This window comes from Mobula birostris, chromosome 4 (assembly GCF_030028105.1).
Source record: "Mobula birostris isolate sMobBir1 chromosome 4, sMobBir1.hap1, whole genome shotgun sequence".
NCBI lineage: Eukaryota > Metazoa > Chordata > Chondrichthyes > Myliobatiformes > Myliobatidae > Mobula > Mobula birostris.
This window is the reverse complement of record NC_092373.1, coordinates 108,688,308-108,714,149: the sequence shown is the minus strand read 5'-3', so window position 1 is coordinate 108,714,149 and position 25,842 is coordinate 108,688,308. Positions and strand designations below refer to the sequence as shown.

Below are 25,842 nucleotides of genomic sequence, written 5' to 3'. Positions count from 1 at the left end.
CAATGGAATCCTGCTGAAGTTTTCTTGGTGAATGTGTTAATTGGAGCTGCGATAGAGCCAAAATTCCGAATAAAGCGGAGATAAAAGTTTGCAAACCCCATGAAGTGCCATGCCTGTTTGACTGTAGACTGTTTGGCTCACTCTGCAACTGCCTGAACTTTACTAGGATCCACTTGAACACTGGATGGGGTAAGTAAATATTCCAAAAATGACACCAGGTCTTTATGGAACTCACATTTCTCGGGCTTGGCCTAGAGGTTATCTTCAAGAAATGTCTGATAACTTTCCAGACATGCTGGACATGCTCCTGATGAGAGCAGAGCAATCCCATCAAGTTTAGTTTCCTCTTGATACCTCCCTCTAAAGCAGAGGTTCCCGTACATCCCCCCTGTGACTGCATTTATTTCCTCTGGGTGCTCCAGTTTCCACCCACGTTCCAAAGACGTAGGGTTAGTAAGTATTGGGCATGCAATGTTGGTACAAGAAGTACGGTGACACTTGTAAGATACCCTCAGTACAATCCTTGGACTACGTTGGTCGTTGACACAGACCAATGCATTTCACTGTATTTTTCAGTGTTTAGATATACATGTGACAAATAAACAAGAGAAAACCTGCAGATGCTGGAAATCCAAGCAACACACAGCAAATGCTAGGGGAACTCAGCAGGCCAGGCAGCAACTATGGAAAAGACTAAATAGTTGATGTTTTGGGCCGAGACCCTTCATCGGAACTGGAGAAAAAATGATGATGAGTCAGAGTTAGAAGGTGGAAGGAGGGGAGGAAGAAGTACAAGATAGTAAGGGAAATTGGGAGGGGGAGGGGTGAAGTAAAGAGCCGGGAAGTCGATTGGTGAAAGAGATACAGGGCTGGAGAAGGAGAAATCTGATAGGAGAGGACAGAAGACCATGGAAGAAAGGGCAGGGGGAGAGGCACCAGAGGAATGTGTTGGGCAGTTAAGGTGAGAGAGGGAAATGGGAATGGTTAAAGGGGGTCATTACTGTTAGTTCGAGAAGTCGATGTTCATGCTATCAGGTTGGAAGCTACCCAGACGGAATACAAGGTGTTGCTCCTTGAGTGTGACCTCATCACGGCAGAGAGGAGGCCGTGCACTGACACGTTGGAATGGGAATGGGAAGTGGCACTGGGAGATCCCGCTTTTCCTGGTGGACGGAGTGTGGGTGCTCGGCGAAGTGGTCTCCCAATCTACAAACACATCGAGCCTTACCAACATACAGAAAGCCACAATAAAATTCAATGAAGTTCATTTTTAGATCTTTATCTTTACTTTGGTAGTAATTGAGGCGTATGCCAGATGCTTTAATAACTGACTGGTTGAAGGTAAATAGCTGTTCTTGTACCTGGTGGTGAGGGACTTGAAGTTTCTATACCTCCTGCCTGACTTTAGTTGTGAGAAAATGGGATGGCCAGGATGGTGGGTGGGGATTTTGATGACCGGTGTTGCCTTCTTGAGGCAGTGCTTCATGAGCATAGGTATGTACCCATGAGATATTGCGCAGAGTCCACTACCCTTTGAGCTTCTTACACTCCTGAACATGCGAATTACTGCACCAGACCACGATATAACCAGGCAGGATACTCTCAACACAAGTGCACAAGATTCTGCAGATGCTGGAAATGTTGAGCAACACACACAAAATGTCTCCTCCTCCTTCCCTTTCTTCCTTGGTTCACTGCCCTCTCTTAGCAGATCCTTTCTTTTTTAGCCCTTTACCTTTTCCACCTAACCCTCCCAGCTTCTTACTTCATTCCCTTCCCCCACCATCCACTTTCCCCCTCACCTGGTCTCATCTATCACTTGCCATCTTCCTTCCCCATCCTCTTATCCTGGCTTCTGCCCCCTTCCTTTCTGATCCTGATGAAGGACCTTGGCCTGAAACATCAACCGTTTATTCCCCTCCACAGACGCTGCCTGACTTGCTGAGTTCTTCCAGCATTTTGCATGTGTTGCTCAGGAGACTCAACAGCACATCTGTAAAGTTTGCTAGAGTGTTCAGTGACATGCTGAACCTCCCTAAGGCACTAAGAAAAAAAGATGTTGTGTGCCTTCTTTGTGATTGGATTTATGGTCTAGGCTCAGGGCAGTTAACACCCATGAATTTAAAGCCACTGACCTTCACCACCACCGATCCTACCATGTAGACTGGCACATGTTTGCCCTCCTTCCCCTTACTGATCAGTTTTATTGATGTTGATGAGAGGTGGTTGTTGTGGCACCACTCAAACCGTTCTCTTGTCTTGCTCCTTCATGCTGACTCATGTCCACCTGTGATATTGTCCAATATATATAGTATTGTTAGTGAATGTATACATGGCAATGGAGCTGTGTTTAGCCACACAGTAATGTGCAAGTAGGGAGTAGAGAAGGGGTCTAAACATGTAGCTTTGAGGTGCACCTGAGCTGATGGTCAGTGAAGAGGTGATGTTATTACCAATCCTCATTGACTCAAGCAGAAGTGAGAGGTTCAATGCTCCCACCTCTGAGTCTTTAATGCTCGGCCTCTTACGCCACCTGGACCAGATGCTTTTCTTGGGTTTGCTCTATTGAAGGGTGCCCAGACATTGGACTTGGAGACTGAAATCACAAGGTCATCCAGAGATGTAGGGTTTTCCTACCTCTGAAAGGCACCTGTTCACATGCCTTTCAAAATCTTTGATATTTTGGCTAATCACAAACTAAGAGCTAAGTTACAGCACCCAAATAAACTAACAATAAATTTTTGTGATGTTTGAGGAAACCAGAACATCCAGCTGAAACCCACACCATCACAGAAGAATTATGCAAACTACATTGTGACAACACTGCAGGTCAAAGTACAGAAAAATTAACTGCTACTCCGTTGTATCACCCATTATAATACAGAAGCAAATAAGCATGAGTTTTGTCCCAGGCAATTACATCAAAAATATCATTAAGGCCATAATTACACTTGGATAGGCTACACTCTTCACATGTGTCACCCAGACACCTGAAACAGACAAGCATTTCTGCCCTCGGGTCCAACAGGCAAAACGAGGACAACACACAATCATCCAAATGTGCTCTAAGCTTTCTTGAAGTGCAGTCTTACAAGTGACTCCTGGAACCTCTGCCCATGGCCAGCAAAGGTGAAGGTAAAGCAACCAGGATGGTACTGAGAACCTTGACTCCATATATCAGAAACATACTAATGCATTGGCAGATGGACACAATCATCTTGTGCCCCATCAATGGAAGTTCTAATACTGGGCCTCAGTCGTCCCACAAAGCTGTAGTAGAAGCAAGTCATCCACAATTCCAAGGGGCTAGCTTATTCCTTGCTACACCATCATTTACTTATCCTTCATCTGCAAGAAGCTAAAAGGTAACTTGTATTACTCACTTCCAGCAGTGACAGATGCAAGAGAAGCATATGTAATAAATGTGTAAATGTATCTTAATGAACAAATAATAATTTTTCCTTTATGGTTAAGGCTTAAATTTTGCATGAAATTTTGGAGCATGTCAAGAAAAATCTGCATAAACCATTGTCACATGGTACATTGGGTTGTTGGGAGTGGCTTAAACTAATATGGCAGGGAGGTGGGAAGCAGTACGATAGAGCTGAGGATGAGCCAGCAGGTTTACAAGTAGATGATGGATGTAACATGAATGAAAGGAAGGACAAGCCAATGATTGGGTACAAACGCAGATAGGGCAAAGAGTTCAATTGTAACAGAGAGGCAAAATTCAAAATGGTGAAGAATGCAGGACTGAAGGTGGAATAAGGTGGACAAACTCCTGGCGCAATTAGAGATTGGTCAGTATGACATTGTGCGCATCACTGAGTTGTTGCTGAAAGAAGGGCATAGTTGGGAGTTTCACATCAAAGGATATAATTTGTATTGAAAGGACTGTCAGGAAGGCAAAGGCAGTGGTGTGGCTCTGTTGGTAAGAGATGAAATTACATTTTTAGAAAGAGGTGGCATAGGGTCAGAGAATGTTGATTCTTTGAGAGTGGAACTAAGAAACTGCAAGAGTAAAAAAAAGCATTATGGGATTCATATATAGACCTCCAAATAGTAGCCAAGATGTGGGGCTGAGATTGCAAAGGGAGCTGGAAAAGGCACGTAATAAGGGTAATGACACAATTGTAATGGGGGACTTCAATATGCAAGGGGATTAGGAAAGTTGGGTTAGTGTCAGATCACAAGAGAGGGAATTTGTTGAATGCCTACCAGATGACTTTTTCCTAAATCTACTCAGGGAAAGGCTATCTTAGATTAGGTGTTGTGTAATAAAGCAGATCTTATTAGGGAGCTTAATGTAAAGGAGGAAATATTCGTAATATGATTGAATTCATACTGCAATTTGAGAGGGAGAAGCATAAGTCACATGTATCAGTATCGCAATGGAATAAAGGGAATTACAGAGGCATGAGAGAGGAGCTTGCCCAGGTGGATTGGAGGAGGATACTGGTGGGAATGATAGCAGAGCAGAGATGGCTGAAGTTTTTGGGAATAGTTCACAAGGCACAGGATTGATATGTCCCACAGAAGAAGTTCTCAAATAGCAAGGGTAAGGTAACCATGGCTGACAAGGGAAGTTAAGGACTGCATAAAAGCCAAGGAATAGTAGCAAAAGTGAGTGAGAAGCTGGATGATTAGGAAGCTTTTAAAATCCAACAAAAGGCAACTAAAAAAAGCTTAAGAAGGGAGAAGATGAAATATGAGGCCAAACTAGCCAATAATATAAAGCAGGATGCAGGAAGTTTTTTCAGTTACATAAAGAGTAAAAGGGAAGTGAGAATTGATATTGGACAACTGGAAAATGATGCTGTTGAGGTAGTTATGGGGGACAAAGAAATGGCAGATGAACTTAATGGGTACTTTGCATCTGTCTTCATTATGGAAGACACCAGCAGTGTGCCAGAGGTCTGTGAGTGTGAGGGAGAAAGAGTGAGTGCCATTGCTATTAAAAAGGAAAAAGTGCTAGTCACCTGACCAGATGGACTACATCCCAGAATCCTGAGAGAGGTTGCTGAAGAGATAATGGATGCATTGGTCATGATTTTCAAGAACCATTTGATTATGGTATGGCCCTGGAGAACTGGAAGATTGCAAATGTCATTCCACTCTAAGTAGGGAGGAAGGCAAAAGAAAAGAAATTATAGACCAGTTAGCCTAACCTCAATGGATGGGAAAGTGTTGGAGTCTATTATTAAGGTTGTGGTTTTGGGGTGCTTGGAGACTAATGATAAAAATAAGTCCAAGCCAGCATAGTTTCTGTAAAAGGAAATCTTGCCTGACAAACCTGTTAGAGTTCTTCGAGGAAGTAATAAGTAGGGTGAGGAGAGGCAGTGGATGTCACTTACATGTGTAACGCCCCGGTAAAGTTTTCACTGCTAATGTAGTAGGGTATTTCATGTAATAGTCTTTCTGTAGAAGCAGCGTTTGGATTACTGTATTAGAGATAATGGGTACTTAGGACTGTGAGCCATCCAGTCAGGAGAGAAGGCAGGGGGAGCAGAGTTTTTTGTGCCTGACGCCGATGTGAGCCCTGGTCTTTGTTCAGTGGGAGATGGAGAGAACTGGTCATAGAATTCAAACCAGTTGGGACCATGATTTGATGGAGCAAGGTGCGGGAGTCTACTGAGGATCAGTGAATATAATTTTTGGGAGAGTTGAGCTCCAACCTGTGCATATTTGGCTGTTTAATTATAATGGGCACTTTTTGTTTTTTTTTTCTTTCTTTTCTCTACTAACTCTTTAGTTAAGTCAATATTCATAAATATACTTCCTTTAATTATATGCAGTGTGCAGTTTGTTATTTCCTGGCAACAAGTTGTAACAGGGCAGCAAATCACACAGAATTTACACAAACGGGACTTGGATTGGAGGGACATCCTAATTTCACGGATTTGGCAGGACTGGAGTGTATATACCCCAGGCATACGTGGCTGGAGAACGGTGGGTTTCTCGGTGCTGAGTTGGGAGACTGCTAGCGAAGGCTAATGAGACGTTTTGTCAGTACCTTCAGTTGAACTCTGTGTTTTTGTGTGTTTCCTCAGAGCCATCAGTCTGTGGCTTTGTATTGCCATGTGCTCTTGTTTGTTTTCATGCCCCATGTGCTCCTGTCCCCATTCCTGCTCTACTCTGGCCCCTGTATTACAGAGTACTCCACCTCTCACCTGTTTCTCATTATTACCTGTTTTGCTGCCACCTGTGTCTCATTGTGCTCCACCTATCATCTGCCTCTCTGTTTATTGCTCAGTGTATTTTAGTCCTGTGTTTTCACTTGATTGTACCAGTGAGTTTTCCTGAGCCTTTCTAGCATTTGTACTGGAACTCTGTCTGTCTGAATGTTGACTTGCCTGTTTCCTGAATCTGGTTTTTGGATTTCTCTGCCAGAACTTTGATGCAGACTTTGTTGCCCCTCTGGATTTGCTACTCAGTAAATATCACAATTTGTGCATTACTTGGTCTGCAATTGGGTCCCTGCTTCAGCATCCTGACATGCTTCCTGAAATGCCCAGGAAGAAGGGGGTTCACTTGGATTTTCTGAAGACATTTGATGTTGCCACACATGAGGCTGCTTAACAAGACAAAATCCTATAGCATTACAGGAAAGATACTGGTAGGGATAGAGGAATGGCTGACAGACAGGAGACAGTGAGTGGGAATAAAGGGGGCCTTTTCTGGTTGTCTGCTGGTGACTAGTGGTGTTCCACAGGGGTCAGTATTAGGACTGCTACTTTTCACCTTGTTTGTCAGTGATTTGGATAATGGAATTCATGGCTTTGTGGCAAAGTTTACAGATGATATGAAGATAAGTAGATGGGTAGGTAGTGCTGAGGAAGCAATGTGATTGCAGCAGGGCTTAGACAAATTGGAAGACAAGGCAAAAAATGTATGATAATGCATTTTGGTAAAAGGAACAATAGTGTGGACTATTATCTAAATGGGGAGAAGGTTCAAATATCAGAGGTGCAGAGGGACTTAGTCCTCGTGCAAGACTCCCAGAAGTTTAATTTACAGGTTGAGTCTGTGGTGAAGAAGGTAAGTGCAATGTTGGCATTTATTTCAAGGGAAATAGAACATAAAAGTAAGGAGATAATGCTGAGACTTTATAAGACACTAGTCAGGCTGCACTTGGAGTATTGTCAACAGTTTTGGGCCCCATATCTCAGAAAAAGATGTTTTTAGAGAGTCCAGAGGAGGTTCACGAGGATGATTTCAGGAACGAAGAGGTTAACATATGAGGAGTGTTTGGCAGCTTTAGGCATATGCTCACTGAAATTTAGAAGTATACAGGGGGAACTCATTGAAACCTACCAAATGTTGAAAGGACTAGATAGGGTGGATGTGGAGAGGATGTTTCCTCTGGTAGGGGTATCCAGAACTAGAGGGCACAGCCTCAAAATTGAGGAGTGATCTTTTAGAACAGAAGCAACAAGGAATTTCTGTAGCCAGAGAGTAGTGAATCTGTGGAATGCTCTGCCACAGACTGTGGTGGAGGCCAAGTTTGTGGGTATTTTTAAGGCATGTTCAGTCAGGACATCAAAGGATATGACGTGAAGGCAGGTGTATGGGGTTGAGTGAGTTTTGGGATCAGCCATGATGAAATGATGGAACAGACTTGATGGACTGAATGGTTTAATTCTGCTCTTATTTCTTAAGGTGTTATGTTATAATTTTGAAGTATGTCCATAGGCTGAAGAATACTTACCTGCCATGGATGAGGTATCTCAGGGAGAGGAATCTGAGGAGGAGCAGGTACACTGCATAGTAAATTGTGCTTCTGTGTGGAATTTTGCATTTGACAATCTGGAAAAAAAAATGTGAATTATCAGGGAAGAATGGAACATTTACAGTGGCCATTTATGCTCAATTACATATATCTATTGCAATGTTAAGGAAAATCAAAATCATCAGTTCTATTTGCTTTTCTACCTGCTTTATCCAACTGTTCAAGAGTACAGTATAAGACTATGGGTTGCTTCAAACAAACTGACTCTTAAGTTGCTTAATTTAAGGAAGATCGCAGAACAGATAATACCATTTAGCATATCAATAACTGTGTTTAGAGTTGTATAAAATTTATGTACACTGAAGTTAGCTTTACAGCAGTAATGGTAGCTGACTAAGATCTATGTCTCCAAAAAATGTTTTTAGACCATCTGTGTCGAAAGGATATCTGAGGAAATACTACACACTTGTGAAGTAAGTCATGTGAGAAAAAGGGTATAATTGGAGAGAGCACTTCAAGATTATTAGGACTAGGGTAAGGAACATCAAGAAACATGGAAGAATTAGAATCCAGTTCTTCAGCTTTGGTTTCTGCAACTGACAACTTGTTTGTCTTCAGCTTTGGTACATATGTCTATTTAGTTTATAGATCAAAGTTCTTATTGACAGTGATTTGCTAGCTGTTAAAATGAATTGTACCTGTATTTTGGAAATCATTATTTGCTACTGTTTGAGAAATGCTTTGGGCTTTGTGCTTTGGGAATAGTTTGTGTTTTAGAAATGGTTTGTAATTGGAAAATGTTTAAGATAGAAATCCTTTGGCTTTTCAAAGGGTCATTTTATTGTCAAAGTATGCATATACAACACAACTCTGATATCCATCTTCTCCAGATAGCCATTAAATATAGAAAAAACTATGGGAATTGTTGAAAAGAAGAACCATCAGTCACCCCCAGACAGGAAAAAGGAAAATAAAACCTCCAAACCCCCCCCACAGCCTCTCCCTCACAATACCATCAAGTCCCTAAACCCCCCCCCACAGCTTGTCCCTCACAATAACATCAAATCCCTAAAACTCACCCCCCACAGCCTCTCCGTCACAATAACATCAAATCCCTAAAACCCTCCCTCACAGAAAAAAAGTGACAATGACATCAAATCCTCAGTCCCCTCCTTGCTGACAGGGACAATAACATCAAAACCCCCAACCCCCTCTCTCACACACCAAAATGAGCAGATTCACTGACACAGAAAAACACCAACAGAACATCAAACATCAGACCCCAAATACCCAACTTCTCCCTCGCATAAAAGTAACTCATCACCTATCTGCCAACATGTTTCAAGAGTGTTGTGTGGATTTAAATGTGCATCACTGGAAATAAATTATTTTAAACTAGTAAGTGTTTTAAACTGCATTGTTAGCTGGAAGTATTTTCTTAGGGAAAGGGGACCCTCTGAATAGTGAGTATTGGCAGCTCAACCTGCTGTGTATGATAAACAAAGAATTAAACTAGTCTTTGAAGACTGGGTAGTTACTGTATAATCCTCCTTTAGTGCGAGTATTTATGGCTGTTTGTATCTTATGGGGCTTAAAATATTTAAGTTTAGAACTTTGCAGTCAACAAATCCAATACCATCATACTGCAAGAAAACGACTCAAGGTAGTACATGGTAAGATTTATGTACTTTGATAATAAATTTACTTTCAACTTTGAACATATCATCAGAGAAATGTCCTCCTCCTCCCTTCCATTTTCAGCATTTTAAAGAAACTTTTCCACCTTATTTTCCCGACAGGGACCAAACAGCCATTTCAGGTGAAGAAGCAATGCATGTCCTCCCAATTTGCCACTCACTGCTGCATCAGGAAAATCACCCTAGCACTATTTTTGTGAAAACAATTATTACAATTACTTTAATTTCATTGGTGGAATCTCAGGAACTTGTAAAAATGGAATGGACGTACAGAATTGGTTCCATATTAAAAGGCATCCATTAGTCTTGCGAGACCATGGATCTGCACCTGGAAAGTCTTTACTCTCCAGGGCACAGGCTTGGGCAAGGTTGTATGGAAGAGCAGCAGTTGACCATGCTGCAAGTCTCCCCTCTCCACGACACCAATGTTGTCCAAGGGAAGAGCATTAGGACCCATACAGCTTGGCACCAGTGTCGTCGCAGAGCGCACACACCCCCAACATGCATTTTCAAAAGATATTGAAGACTGGGGAAATCCCTAAGAACTGGATATGGGTCAACTTTGTCCCAGTATATAAGAAGGGTGACCACACTAAATGTGGTAACTATAGACCAGTAAGCTTAACATGTATCTCAGGCAAGATAATAGAATCAATAATAAAGAATGAGTGGGAAAAGCTGCTGATCAGAACAGGCATGTTAACAGAAAGGCAGTATAGGTTCAGAAAGGGGAAATCATATTCTACTAACATGCTGGAGATCTATGAAGAGACAATTAAAATTTATAACAATAGAACAGTTGGTATAATTTACTTGGACTTTCAGAAGGCTTTTGACAAGGTACCCCTCAAGAGGTTAATAATCAAATTACAGGAGATAGGGTTTCTGGGTAAGGTGTGTAAATGGATGCAGAATTGGCTCAAAAACAGAAAACATTGAGTTATGGTGAGGTGATCATTTTCACACCTAGAAGATGTTAAAAGTGGGCTTGCGCAGGGATCAGTATTGGAGACAATGCTCTTTTAATTTACATTAATGATTTGGACAAGCACCTAAAAAATAAACAAGTTAAGTTTGCCAATGACACAAACTCGGGGAAAAGCTGAAATCATTCAGGCAGCAGAATCAATACAGTTAGATCTACACAAAATCCAGATGTGGGCAGATAAATGGTAGATGAAATTTAATGTAAGTAAAGTACTACATGTAGGATGTAGCAATATTAAACATAAATACACAATGAGGGGGTCTTGCATTAGAAAGTGCACGGTATGAGAAGGATTTGGGTGTCCTGGTAGACTTATCACTGTCAACAACTAGACAATGCACGGAAGCGAAAAGGAAGGCTAATAGAATGTTGGGCTATATAATGCACACAGTGGAGTTCAAGTCAAGAGATGTTCTCCTTAAGCTGTGAGGCTACACCTTGAGTATTGTGTACAACTTTGGTCTCTATGTTGTGTGAGGGATGTGAAGACACTGGAGGGTGTCCAGAGAAGGGTGACTAGACTCATTCTAGGTTTGCAGGGTATGAGCTATGAAAAAAGATTGAATATTTTTAGCCTAAATAGATGTAGGATGAGAAGAGACATGGTAGAAGTGTTCAAAATCATTAACGGTATAAGTAAGGTGGATGTCAGCTACTACTTCAAAATTAATCCATCTCAAGGACACGGGGCCATAAGTGGAGACTGATTAAAGGGAGATTTCAGACCAACATCAGGAAGCATTTCTTTACACAGTGAGTTGTGGACACATGGAACAAACTACCTAGCTGTTTAGTTGAGAGTAGTACCTTAGAGACTTTCAAATCTAAACTTGATAGTTATTTCAACACACCATGTGAATAGGAATTTGGCAAGCTTTGTTGGGCTGAGTGGCCTGTTCTTGTCAAAAACTTTCTAATGTCCTAATGTGCCCTGGGAGCTGGTGTGGGCAAGATGGGCCAAATAGACTCCTCCTCTGGTTATAAGATATGCCTGGTCTTCAGCCTGTCAGTCTGTTGCCAAAGAGACCCAAGCCTCAAAACCATCCAGGACTAAGCATGATCAGCTGGGACAGGTATAGTTCTGGGAGAAGAGTACATACCGATATTTCTTTTGTTTAAACTTTGCAGCTACTATATATCTTCACCTGCTATTAAAGGCGTGACATAAAAATAGCACGATATCCATTTTCACTGAACTTAGCACACAATTCCTATAAAGCTTATCATTCCAACAATGACAAGCATAGATATATCTCTCAATTTTTGGACTTTGCTGCTCTCTTTCCATTGGGTAGAAAGAAAATTCAGTCTATGCTTCGCTTAAAAAAAAATCTACCTTAATAAAAAATTGTCATTGTCAATGGTCTAATGTAGATTGTCTCGCTCCACACTCCTTTATTACTATATTCTTCCTTACTTAATCAAAATAAACATGATCTTAACTCTAGAATCTTTGCAGGTAGAATAAGCAGGCAAAAGGGAAGCCCGTGAGAAACGACACTTGGTTTTCTTGATGTTAGTAGAATACCCAAGTAACAGAGGGGGCAGCAACACACTGCTTTACAGAGTAATACTGCTAGTAATTAGTCACCAATACAATAGAGTCACATAGTCATACAGCAAAGAAACAGCATTCAGCTCAACATGCTCATGCAAAACCAGTCCGATTTTCCCACAGGACAGTATTTGTGTCTGTTTAAATGTCCCTGAAACATAGTAGGTTTGTATCTGTCTCCACCACCTCCTCTGGCAGCATGTCTAGATAGCAACGAAGCTCTGTGTATATATAAAAAAAATCTTAGCCCTTGGATCCCCATTAAAGCTCCTTTCTCTCACCTGAGATCTATGCCCTCTTGTTTTTGATAACCTTACAGTAGGTAAATGTTCTATCTACCCCATATACCTCTCACGATCTTAAATACATCAATCAGGGCATCTCTCAGTCTTCATTTCTGGCCTATTCAATCTCTCCCCATAACTAAAGTCTAATCCAGGCAACATCTTTGTGACAACACACATCAAAGTTGCTGGTGAACGCAACAGGGCAAGCAGCATCTGTAGGAAGAGGTGCAGTCGACGTTTCATAGAAAACATAGAAACATAGAAAATAGGTGCAGGAGTAGGCCATTCAGCCCTTCGAGCCTGCACCGCCATTTATTATGATCATGGCTGATCATCCAACTCAGAACCCCGCCCCAGCCTTCCCTCCATACCCCCTGACCCCCGTAGCCACAAGGGCCATATCTAACTCGAATTTTCAAATCCCTTACTCTTCCTTCAGTTAGTCCTGACGAAGGGTCTCGGCCTGAAATGTCAGCTGCACCTCTTCCTACAGATGCTTTTTGGCCTGCTGCGTTCACCAGCAACTTTGATGTGTGTTGCTTGAATTTCCAGCATCTGCAGAATTCCTGTTGTTAACATCTTTGTGAAACTGTTCTGCAGCCTTTTCAGATTAATGACAACCTTCCGCTTATGTGGTGGCCAGAACGACACATTCTCTCCAACACAATTACATCCTTCCTTATAGCATGGTGATGAGATCTAAACACAATACTTTAATTGCTGAACATTGGCATGAACATTGACTTCTCAAACTTCCCCTAATGCCCCACCTCCCCCTCGTACCCCATCCATTATTTATTTATATACACACATTCTTTCTCTCTCTCCTTTTTCTCCCTCTGTCCCTCTGACTATACCCCTTGCCCATCCTCTGGGTCCCCCCCCCTTCTTCTCCCTGGGCCTCCTGTCTCATGATCCTCTCATATCCCTTTTGCCAATCAACTGTCCAGCTCTTGGCTCCATCCCTCCCCCTCCTGTCTTCTCCTATCATTTTGGATCTCCCCCTTCCCCTCCCACTTCCAAATCTCTTACTAGCTCTTTCTTCAGTTGGTCCTGACGAAGGGTTTCTGCCCGAAACGTTGACTGTACCTCTCCCTAGAGATGCTGCCTGGCCTGCTGCGTAGAGTTGCAAAGCAACACCTGAACTTTATGTTATTGACATCAATAGCAGTAAGTCTACAAAGATATAAAACACTGTTCATAGGATCATAAAGTACAGAAATAGACCATACAACCTACCACATCTTGTCCCATTATCAAATAGCTATCTGTAGTAATCCCATCTATCAATGGTTGGTGTATAGCTTACTTTTTGCTGGCAATTCATTAGCTCATCTGGATAGTCCTTAAATGTTGTGAGAGTATCTGCTTCCACTAGACAGTGCATTCCAGATTCCTAAAACTCTTTGATCTTCAGATTCCCAGTATGTTTCTTACACTAAAGATATGCTGCAGAGATTTAGAAACTTTTCCTATCTATCCTTATAATTTTGTATGTACCGTATGCTTGTGGTTTCTGCTGCTGTAGCCCATTTACTTCAAGGTTTTACATGTGTGTTCAGAGATATTCTTCTACACAGCAATGTTATAACGTATGGCTATTTAATTACTGTCACTTTCATGTCAACTTGAACCATTCTCATTTGACTTCTCTTTGGCTACTGAACTGATGCTCACTGGATGTTTTTTTCTGTTTTTCACACCATTCTCTGTGAACCCTAGGGACTTGTACATGAAAATCCCAGACGATCAGCAGTTTCTGAGATACTCAGACCAATGCCCCCGCCCCCCCCCCCAAACAAGCAGTCATTCTACAGTCACGTTCCATAGATCATATTTCTTCCTCATTCTGATATTTGGTCTGAACAACAACTTGACCATGTCTGTGTGATTTTATGCATTCATTTGCTGCCACATGATTGGGTAATTAGATATTTGCATTACAGATGTACCTAATAAAGTGGCCACTGTGTGTATGAGACCATAAGACACAGGAGCAGAAATAGGCCATTCCGCACAACATATCTGCTCACCATTCAATTTTGGTTCATTTATTTTTCCTCTCAACCTTTGAATTGGCCAACGCCAGTGGTGTTGACAGCAAACTTAAACATTGAAGAGAATACTGCAACCTGATGAGAGCTTATTCCAAAATGTCAGTTGGGAAAAGGTTAACAGATATATTATTGGAGATTTTCAAAAGCGCAGTTGTTTAATCCAGTGTGACAGATACATCCCATCACTTTAGCCTGGGGTGAGCGTTCATAAAGGATTCTGCTGAGACAAGAAGCAGGGTCACTCTGCAACACCAGTGTGAGACCCAAGTCATTTTAGTTCAAAGGGCATATTATTCTACTCCGTATCTAGCTAGGATGATGCAAAGGGTGTTTGATAAGAGCAGGAACTTCAGCAAAAGGACGGACCTAGGAATACATGTGTATAGTCAGCTGGAAGTAGACAGGGTGTTGAATAAGGCACTTGGCACACTGGACTTTAGTCAGGACATTGAGAAGTGGTTGAGGCAGGTATAGTAACAACATGTCAATATGGACCCAAATGCAAACAAATGAGGCTAGCTTGGTGGGCACCATGGCCGGCATGGACGAGTTGAGCTGAAAGGGCTGTTTCTCAGTTACTCTGAGGGATGAATCAAAACCCAGTGGAAATGATCACATTGAATCCTTCTCCTGCAGAGTCTGCAGGACATTACATGCTGACCATTGCCTGATGGCCATTTCAATGCGGGACAGGTAATGCATTGATGGGTCTGGCCCTGTTGATGCACCACCTGTCCTTTGTTGGAAAGTTCTTCCTGGACTAACACCAGGCACAGATTGAACCTTGGCACATAGTGGTACTTGGTGCCCACGTATTTTGGTTCTGCGCACAGCATAATGAAGCCACTAGACCATGACATGTGGGACTGCAGTAAAATGCCTCTAGTATCTCATTATGTCATCAGGATCCCAACTTCTCCATCTCTCTTCTGATACAAAAGATATATCTATCAAATCATTATGACACAGCCCCATGACTTTAAGCCCCTCTCCTTATTTGCCTATTCATATTCAGCACCTAAGCTAAAAAATAAGGGCTTTCATTGTAAGATTTACATAGAATAGGGGGCAGCCCAGCTATTAGGCAGAACAATACCCCTGGAATCAGTGCTGGCTCTGGCATTCCTGTTGAAGATTATAAAATATATTTTCAACTTTCTATTTTTGTGCAGAATCAAGTTCATGATATCAAAAATACATCAATTTTACCTTGTAAACTTTAATCAATTTTTGATTACTTTGTAAAAAATTATAAAGTTACGAAATTTAAATGAAAAATGCAAAGTAATGCATTTTTGGAAATCAAGATGAGTCAGGCATTTACAGTATATGATAGGGCACTAAAGTGCTGATGAACAGAGAGACCTTGGGGTTCAAATCCAATTAAAGATACCTTTCCACTGGACAACAAATTTTTTCAAAAGTGTTGCTTCCTCAGAATTTTTCTTTGTTTATGATAGACTGCTTGAAGATGAACACAAATATAATTTCAGACTACTTGTATCACGTAGGAATTTGGAGAAACAACAAATTAACTTTTATTGAATATAATGTGTTTAATTGCATAATGATGTTGATGCTTTGCAATAATTCAACTAAGTTAAAAATATTTTGTTAATAATTTTCATTTGTACTCAGTGTCTGAGGCTTCTCGCTTAAATGTCCAACAATAATTCACCAGCATTGATGGATTCCAATTGCCCTGGTATCTTTTCTCCATGACTGCAATGTCCTGGTGAAACCTTTCACCATGCTCGTCACTAACAGCACCAAGATTTGCAGGGAAGAAGTCTAAATGGGAATGCAGAAAATGAATCTTTAGCGACATGTTTCATTTCATGGTTTTATATGCTTGAAGCATGCTTTCAACCAGCTGCATGTAGTTTGGTGCTCTGCAGATGCCGAGAAAAATTTCAACAACTTCCTTGAATGCCTTCCATGTGATTTTCTCAGGTCCCTCCAGAGATTCTTCAAATTGCCTGTCATTGATGACCTGGTTGATTTGTGGACCAACAAAAATGCTTTCCTTAATCTTGGCATCAGTTATTCTGGGAAGCATCTGTCTCAATTATCAAAATCCTTCATAGAAATTTTTGTACCTGGTGATAGCAAATTCCATCCTTACAGTCCTGAACCCAATAATTATTACTAAAACCTGTCCTGCCATGCAGCAACCATGCTGCCTAAGCATGCCCAAGCATGCCTGGACAAGATAGGAAATTTTCCAGCTTACATTGCAACATTCTAATTATCTTGAATTATGAATTGAAATAATAAACATAAGTGATTTCAAAAAATGGTGCGTGATAGGGAAATTTCATGGTGAAAGATATTCAGGAAGCAAAATCTTTGTCCTGTGTTAGGGATGGATGATATTAACAGATTTATATACTCTCTTCCCTGGTAGAATTTCAAGCTTCTTTGTAAAAGACAAAACAGTGTTTCTGCTCTGATTCACCCTCATCCTGCCACAGTACCAATTTAAGGTTCAGACCCTTGACTAATCATTGAATCTGCCTAAGATTAGAATTAGCTAGCCAAAGACGGCGATTGTATACTGACCAGATATTGACTTGATCCTCTGCAGAATGTGATAGACTGCAGTCTTTTTCTGTCGGGCAGATGAAGTCAGGTATTCATGGTCGAGAAGTTCCAGAAATTGTTGCAATTCTGCTATCAACTCTTCCATCACTGAATAAAGCAAAGAACAATAGTCAATCCACCCACGTTTACATGATACAAGGACTCAATGTTCAAAGTAAATTGATATCAAAGTGCAGATATGTCACCGTACACATCCCTGAGATTCATTTTCTTGTGGTCATACTCAATAAATCTGTAACACGATAATAACCATATAGAATCAATGAAAGACTCCACCAACTTGGGTGCAAAAGACAACAAACTGTCCAAATACAATAAAGACATAAATAAATAAATAAGCAAGCAAGCAATAAATATTGAGAACATGAGATGAAAGTGAGTCCATAAGTTGTGGGAACAATTCAGTGATGCGGTGAGTGAAGTTATCTCCACCGGTTCAAGAAGCAGATGGTTGAGGTATAATAACTGCTCCTGAACCTGGTGGTGTAGGTCCTGAGGCTCCTGTACCACCTTCCTGATGGCAGTAGTGAGATGAGACCATGGCCTGGATGGTATTATTTAGTTAGGCTCCAGAAATCTGCCAGTAATTTCTATTTGTCTTGACAATCTTTCATAAACAGAATGGTTTGTTCGTCATTCTTTCATTTACATGAAATGATGGAGGTACAGGTTTCAAACTTTGATGAGGGCATAACATTGATACCACCTCTGTTGATAATGGAAAATAGATCTCTTAGTCTGCGGCCTAATCCTGCAACTGATTATGTATCTTGGGGCCACTGTAATCAGGAGGAGTCTCCCCTGGGCTTTCACATCTCCTTACCGTGCCACCTTCATTTTCTACTGTCACTCATCTCCCTACCCCAACCACCATTCTCCCTTATTGGCATGGTTATTTGTGGTTGCCCCAGTACTATGAGTCTGCAAGTTCAGCCAGCAGCACAGAAATTGAAACAATAAGTCAGATGCTAATACTCAAAAGGGCAGAAAAAAAACACAATAATGATTTCTTAAGTTAAAGATATCCCAGATCATGATTTGTGAACTGGAATTGGTTTATTATTGGCACATCTACCCAATTACAGTGAAAAGTTTGGTTTACATACTGTGCATACAATTCATTACACAGTACACTGAGGTAGATCAAAGTAAAACAGTAACAGAGTGCAGAATAAAGTGTAACATCTACAGCAAAAGTGCAGTGCACCTCCGCTCCGTCTGCCACAACAGACAGGATCTCCCAGTTGTCACCCACTTCAACTCTGCTTCCCATTCCCATTCGGATATGTCCATACATGGCCTCTTTTACTGCCATGATGAGGCTAAACTCAGGTTGGAGGAGCAACACCTCATATACCATCCAGGTAGCCTCCAGCCCCTTGGTATGAACATAGAATTCTCCAGCTTCTGGTAATTCCCTCCCCCTCCCTTCTCCTATCCCTATTTCACTCTGCCCCCTCCCCCAGCTGCCTATCACCTCCCTCATGGTTCCGCCTCCTTCTACTACCCGTTGTGTTTTCCCCTATTCCTTCTTCACCTTTCCTGCCTATCACCTCCCTGCTTCCTCTCCCCCACCCCTTTATCTTTCCCCTTACTGGTTTTTCACCTGGAACCTACCAGCTTTCTCCTTCCCACCCTCCCCCCACCTTCCTTACAGGGCCTCTGCCCCTTCCCTCTACAGTCCTGACAAAGGGTTCTGGCCCGAAATGTTGACTGATCATTTCCATGGATGCTGCCCGACCTGCTGAGTTCCTCAGCGTGTTGTGAATGTCAGGTAGACAATAGGGTCAAGATCATAGCAAGGTAGAATGTGAGGTCAAAAGTCCCAATTTATTGTATTAGGGAACTATTCAATTGTCTTATATCAGCAGGGTAGGAGCTGTGCTTGTGCCTGGTAAAACATGCTTTCAACCTTTTGTATCTTCTGTCTGATGGAAGAGGGGAGAAAAGAGAATGTCCCAGATGGGTGGGATCTTTGGTTATGTTGGCTGTTTTTCTGAGGCAGTGAGAAGCAGAGACAGAATCCATGAAGGGGAGGCCGATTTCCATGATGTGTCCACAACTCTGCAGTTTCTTGCGGTCACAGGAAGATCAGTTGCTATCCCAAGCTGTGATGCATTGGGATAGGATATTTTCTGTGGAGTAGTCAATAACATGTCAAATTTCTCTAGCTTCCGGAGTAAGTACAAGCATTGGTGAGCTTTCTAGACTGTGGCATTTATATGGTTAGACCAGGACAAGATATAAGTGATGTTCACTCCGAAGAACTTGAAACTCTGAAGCCCTCTGAACCTCAGCACCATCGATGAAGACAGGGGCATGCGCACAACATTATTTCCTGAAGTCAATGCCCAGCTCTTTTGTTTTGCTGGGAAAGGCTGGTGTCATGACACCACATCATTAGGCTCTCCTTCCTGTATTCTGACCTAACATTATTTGAGATACAGCCCATGGCAGTGGTATCAGCACACATTTACAGATGGAGTTAGAGCAGAGCTAGCCACACAGTTCGGGGAATAGAGTAAGGGGATTCTAGAGGACAAGTGTGTTCTGATATGCTGCTGCCTGTCTTTACTTATTGCAGTCTGTTGGTCAGAAAGTCAAGAATCCAGTTGCAAAGGGAAGTATTGACTCCCAGGTCTAGGAGTTTGGTGAGGAGTTTGCTTAATGCAGCATTGGCTGTAGATTTACAATTAACACTACACAGTGCATCCAATCAGAACACTGAAAAGATTCCTAAAGGTCAATCTGAAGGTCCACACCAGTTATGACAAACAATTAACTAGAAACTAATGAGAGCAGCCAGTCATATTTGAGATTTGATTAACTTCTGCTGGACAATGAGTGATGTGTTGAAGCGAGGCATAAAAGGTCAATTTGGGAAATATTTCTGTAGATATCTGGTTGTGGTTAATTTTTATACTGCTGATTTTTTGGGACATTTAGCACAAACTACCAATGCATTTTCTACATTTATGTCTAGATTACAAGAGAAGAAATTTACATTAAAAATGTCTGTTATGTTGCTGAACTGAGTCTGATTTATTCGAAGTTCAAACTGCAATATTGTGAATTACCTAACAAATCTGTTTTTCTATCTCATGAATCTGTGATTGTTGAAAATACCAAATGCTATCATACCTTGGCATGTAATGCCCAGCTTAGATTTCTAGCTGGGATGGTACTGATAATGGTATTCTTCATAGCAATTATGATGACATCCAGTTAGAGACTTTCCTACTGAAAATACACCCTCCTATTAGACTGCTTGAGGTAACTTTTTTTACTTTTAATTTTCTTCTAATATTTGTATATATGTGCACTTGTAATGCCACTGTGATACTGTAATTTCCTTGGGGATCAATAAAGTATCTATCTATCTATCCATCCAAACTTAACCATGAAAATCAAAGACTACTGCACACACCTTTATAATGAGGTATCAGGCACTTGCCCTAGAAGGACTGCAGGTATTATTGCCAGCATCTTGCTGGTAAATACTGGGAGTTCAGAATGGAATTACTGGCATTTACGTACTTGAAGAGAAACAAGCTCATAATTTCCAGACATGCATGGTCAAACATGGAAATCCCCATTGTTTCAAAGAGAACTGTACAATAGGGATGGAAGGGAAGTCTATTTATTAACTATTTGACTTAGTTTATTTTAATAACTTATAAAAGGTTTAGGAGTTTTAGCTTTCTAATTTTTTGAAATACTTAGTCTACTTTTAACAGCTTTTAAATAATTGTGGCAGGGTTTTGCCAATAGTCAAAACTTCTGGAACCTTAAGGGACAGGATGTGCACTATCTATTGGAGGTTTTTAGGTACAGGATGTCCAGTATCTATTAGAGGTTTTTAGGTACAGGATGTCCAGTCACAATTAGAGGTTTTTAGGTACAGGATGTCCAGTCACTATTAGAGGTTTTTAGGTACAGGATGTCCTGTATCTATTAGAGATTGTTACTGTTCAGGGACTTGGAGAGCAAGGAAATGAAGACTGAGGTAAGGGGTCAAAATGGAGTAAGGTCACTAAAATGGCAATACATCCCATGGAGATGCTCACAGTTATGATCTAGAGTATACAACACTGCCTTCAACTACATAGACTTTGTACTCCCATGTATATATCATAGAGTCAGGCAAGCAGCATAGAAACAAGCCCTTCAGAACAGCTGACTAAAGATACCTATCTAAATTAGTCCCATTTGCGTTTGTTTGGCCCATACCTCTCAAAGCCAGAGGTTCCCAACCCAGGGACAACAGACCTCCTGGTTCATGGTAGTAGTCCATGGTGTAAGGTTGGGAACCCCTACTCTAAGTAGTTGCTGTCTATATACCTGTTGAATACACTTTTCAATGTTGTTAATGTGCCTGCCTCAGCCATATCCTCTGTTAGCTTATTCCTGTAACGCCCTGGTAAAATTTTTACTGCTAATGTTGAAGGATATTTCATGTAATATTTTTCTATGGAAGCAGTGTGTCCTGCTGGTAGTGTTAGGGTTAAGGATAAGGGATGCTTAGGAATGTTGTGCCATCCAGTCAGGAGGTGGAATTGGGAGAAGGTTCTATAGAATGCGGGGGAGAGGTTTTGTGACTGAGGTGGGTCGGTCATTTTCAGCGAGAGGTGGAGAGAGGAGCTCATGAAAACTGCCTGTAGGATTCAATCCAGAGGGAATGCATGATCCGATGGGGAATTCTATCGGGGACCAGTGAACAGGAGTGGGCATCGTGAGTACATTGGACATCATGGCTTTTGGAAAATTTGAGCTCCAACCTTTGCACATTTGACTGTTTAATTATGATGGGCCCTTTTGTTTTCTTTCTTTCTTTTCTTTAATAACTGTTTGGTTAAGCTAACATTCATGAATATACTTTCTTTATAATTGTATGCAGTGTACGGTCTGTTATTTCTTGCCACCGGGCAAATTGAATGGGAGCAGTAAGTTACACAGTATTCACATAACTTGGGGCTCGGGTGGGTGAGACATCCCAACCTCATGGGTTTGGTGGGATCCAAGTCATATTTACCCTAGACATACGGGATCTGTAGAAGGTGCGTTTCTCACTGCTGAGTTCGGTGGCTGTTAGCATGGGACTAAGGAGCCACATCTCTAGAGATGCCCAGTAAAAAAGGGTTTCATTCCTGGGTGAAAAAGTTGCCCATCAGGTTCCTATTAAAAATGTTTTTGCAGACGTTTATAACTTCGCCCTGCTTCAGGCTTGGTTCACTCCTGCTTTAGGAAAACCACTATCAATATGGTACCCAAGAAAAACAAAACAACATGCCTTAATGACTACTACCAAGTGGCTCTAATATCTACCATAAGGAATTCATGGCACGCATCAACTCCAGCTTTTTAGACAACCTCAACCCATTAGAATTTGCCAACTACCGAAACAAGTTTCAGTGGACGTCATCTTCCCTTGTTCTATACTCATTTCTGGAGCTTCTGGACAGTAAACGTACTTCTGTCAGATTATTGCTTATTGACAGTTCTGACTTCAATACTATTATTTTAAGCAAACTCATCACCAAACTCTAGATCCTGGGAATTAACGTCTCACCCTGCAATTAGATCCATGACTTTCTGACAAACAGAAAGGATAGATAGCGACACTTGCCATGATTATTCCAAAAACTGGTGCTGCACAAGGTCCCCAGGACCCAGGACCCCAGGACCCAGTCCCCGACTCTACTCCCTGCGTGGCCAAATCTGTTCTAACTCCATCTACAGGTTTTGCAAATGAAACCACCGTAGTGGGCCACATCTCAAATAATGATGAATTGGAGTACAAGGAGGAGGTAGAGAACTTAATGACATGGTGTCTTGACAAAACCTTTCCCTCAATGTCAACAAGACATTAACCTCAGAAAGAGGTGAGGGGGTGTGGTGCGCATGCTGCTGTTTACATCAATGGTGTTGAAGTTCAGAGAGCTGAGAGCTTCAAGTTCCTAGGTGTGAGCATCACTAGTTTGTCCTGACCCAATCACCTTGGTGTCATGGCCAAGAAAGCTCACCGATGTCTCTATTTCCTCAGGAGGCTAAAGAAATTCAGCCCATCACCATCGACTCTTACTGACTTTTATCAGTTCAGCACAGAAAAAATTCTGTCTGGATGCTTAGCATGGCAATTGTTCTGCATGTGAAAGAACGTGCAAGAAACTGCAGAGAGTAGTGGGCACAGCTCAGAATATCACAGGAACCAGCCTCCCCTCTATGGTCTCTAACCAAACTTCTCAATGCCTCAGTAAAGCAGCCAGGACAATCTCTATCCCACTGTTATCAGACTCTGGAATGGATACGATATGATAGACTCTTGACCTCACAGTCTACCTTGTACTATATTGTCTATATTGCACTTAACTGCACTGCACTTTCTTGGTAGCTTTATTACTTTGTCCTGCATTGTTATTGCTTTCCTCATATACCTCAATTCACTGTGTAATGAACAGTACGCAAAACAAGTTTTCCACTATATCCTGGTACATGTGACAGTAATAAACCAATACGAGTAATAATATTAAATCTCTCCCCTCTTCCCCTAAACATATAGGCACAAAATCTGACATCACACATACATATATACACACACACACACACACACACACACACACCACACTCACCACTGCCTTCAGGGGTCAAACTGGCAAGAAACAATTCAGCAAATGATAACGTTTTTCAAAAATTGTTTGTATGTATGTACTTTCTTGCTAAAGGTAACTTGCTTGCATAGAAACCAGAAAATCCAAGGCATACAAAATCTAGAATGTATTTGTTCCAATATATTTGTTCCAAGGGTCAGGATTTTGTTGCAACTGAATAGAGTTTACCACCACATCATTCTCTGATCTACAGAGAGCTGTCAAATATGGATTGACATGGTCTGTAAAGATTTTTCACCTGTGTAAAATTAATTCACCAACTTCAAAACGTGTAGTTACCCTATTGCATGCTGTTCTTGGAACTCCACATATCCTATTACCAACATATTCGTGGAAAACATTTTAATCAGTCCAGCCTGACTTTGCACCCACAAGCAACCATATCCCTTATCAGTGATTATCTTAAATAATGGTAAAATAGAGAATACTTTTTTTTGAATCACAGATACATCAAAATTAGTGCTTGAATTTTAATTAAACCTCACTTTAGAAAAAAATATTTTTAATTGGTAAAGCTCCTTACCAGCTTTAAATGTTAACAGCATTGCATATTGTTTTCATAATGGTCTACACATGCAGCATCTTGGAGAAAATGAGGTTTTTACCCTAGAGGAAACTAAGGGAAAGGCTCAAAGAGTTTGAAAATACCATTTTGCCGTCTTTTTCATGTTTACTGGTTAGTCGGCCTTATGGACTTCCAAGAATTTACACAATGTATAAATACATAAATTAAAAGAATCCAGTTTTAACTATTACAGCAGAACAGATGGCACTGTGATAAATTATTTCAATGAAGAGATCATAGGGAAGAGGTGAAGGTCTTTGATACATATGTTCTGATAAGGTGAAATTGGGAGAGGTCAGATTAGGAGGTGGATTATATCCAAAATAGTCTCTTCAACGAGAACTTTCTCACATGTCTGCGCACACTATATTAAATATTTATCAGGAGAGTTTAGGAATTACTTGTGTAACGTTACATGCATAGTAATACAAAGAACTTTGATATTCTTTATAAAAGTCCAGAGATACTGTACATGGCAATGCAGCTGAAGCACCTGACTTACAGGAAATCAGATAGAAACAATAGATGAGGGAAGTCTAAAATAGAAAAAAAGTTATTGGAAACATTCTGGGGGTCAGGCAACATCTGAGGAAAGAGAAACAGAGTTAACCTTTCAAGTTGAAGATTAAATTAGTACTTTCTGTTTTTATTCCCATCACCCTTTTCAGTTCCATGAAAAGAATAAAAATGGGTAGTAAACTGTAGTATAAACAGCAGTTCACAAACAACAACTTGGAATTTAGAAGAATGCATGGGAATCTGATTGAAACCTACCGAATGTTGAAACTAGATAAGGGGGATGTGGAGTGGATGGTTCCTATGGTAGGGGGTATCCAGAATTAGAGGGCACAGCATCAAAAGTAAGGGGCGGCTATTTAGAACAGAGGTAAGGATGGTTCTTTTTTAGCCAGAGAGTAGTGAATCTGTGGAATGCTCTGCCACAAACTGTGGTGGAGGCCAAGTCCATGGGTATATTTAAAGTGGAAGGTGATAGTTTCCTGATCGGTCAGGGTATCAAAGGATATGGCGAGAAAGCAGGTGTATGGGGTTGAGTGGGATCCAGGATCAGCCATGACGGAAAAGCGAAGCAGACTCAATGGGCTGAATGGCCGAATTCTCTCCTATGTCTCATGGTCAAACAATGCATGAAGCTCACAGAGACCAAAATATTGATATTAAAGGTTCTTTAGACCATAAGACGTAGGAGCAGAATTAGATAATTTGGTCCATCGAGTCTGCTCCACTATTCAATCATGGCTGATCCTTTTTTCCCTCTCCTCAGTCCCATTCCCCAGCCTTCTCCCCATATGTTGTGTCCAATCAAGAACCAATTAATCTCTGTCTTAAATACACCCAACAACCTGACCTCAATAGCTGCAGGTGGTAATAAACTCCATAAATTTGCCATCTTCTAGCTAAAGAAATTTCTCTGCATCTCCGTTTTAAATGGGCACCCCCTGTCCTGAGGCTGTTCTTCCTTGTCCTAGACTCCCCCACCATGGGAAACATCCTTTCCACAACTGTTTCCATGCTGTAATTGTTATATGGTTATATCTATTCTGTCTCGGCCTACCGAAGTGGTCATGCATTTTCCAACATTGTATTTCACTTGCCCACTCTCCTAATCTGTCTCCAGCCTACCTGTTTCCTCAACATTACCTGCCCCTTCACCAATCTTCGTATCATCTGCAA

The 25,842-nt window shown here is 41.2% G+C and overlaps 1 protein-coding gene across 10 annotated transcripts in view; it reads right to left on the bottom strand.

Annotated features, from left to right (window-relative positions):
* The window catches only part of afap1 (actin filament associated protein 1), a 407,775-nt gene that overhangs the window by 222,535 nt on the left and 159,398 nt on the right, over nucleotides 1-25,842 (bottom strand). For all 10 annotated transcript variants that reach the window (XM_072255900.1, XM_072255903.1, XM_072255901.1 and 7 more), the window contains exons 2-3: nucleotides 16,876-17,004; nucleotides 7,709-7,806 (exon numbers count right to left, since the gene is read on the bottom strand). In XM_072255900.1, the coding sequence (XP_072112001.1) occupies nucleotides 7,709-7,806; nucleotides 16,876-17,004 (227 nt within the window). The remainder of the gene's footprint in view (nucleotides 1-7,708; nucleotides 7,807-16,875; nucleotides 17,005-25,842) is intronic.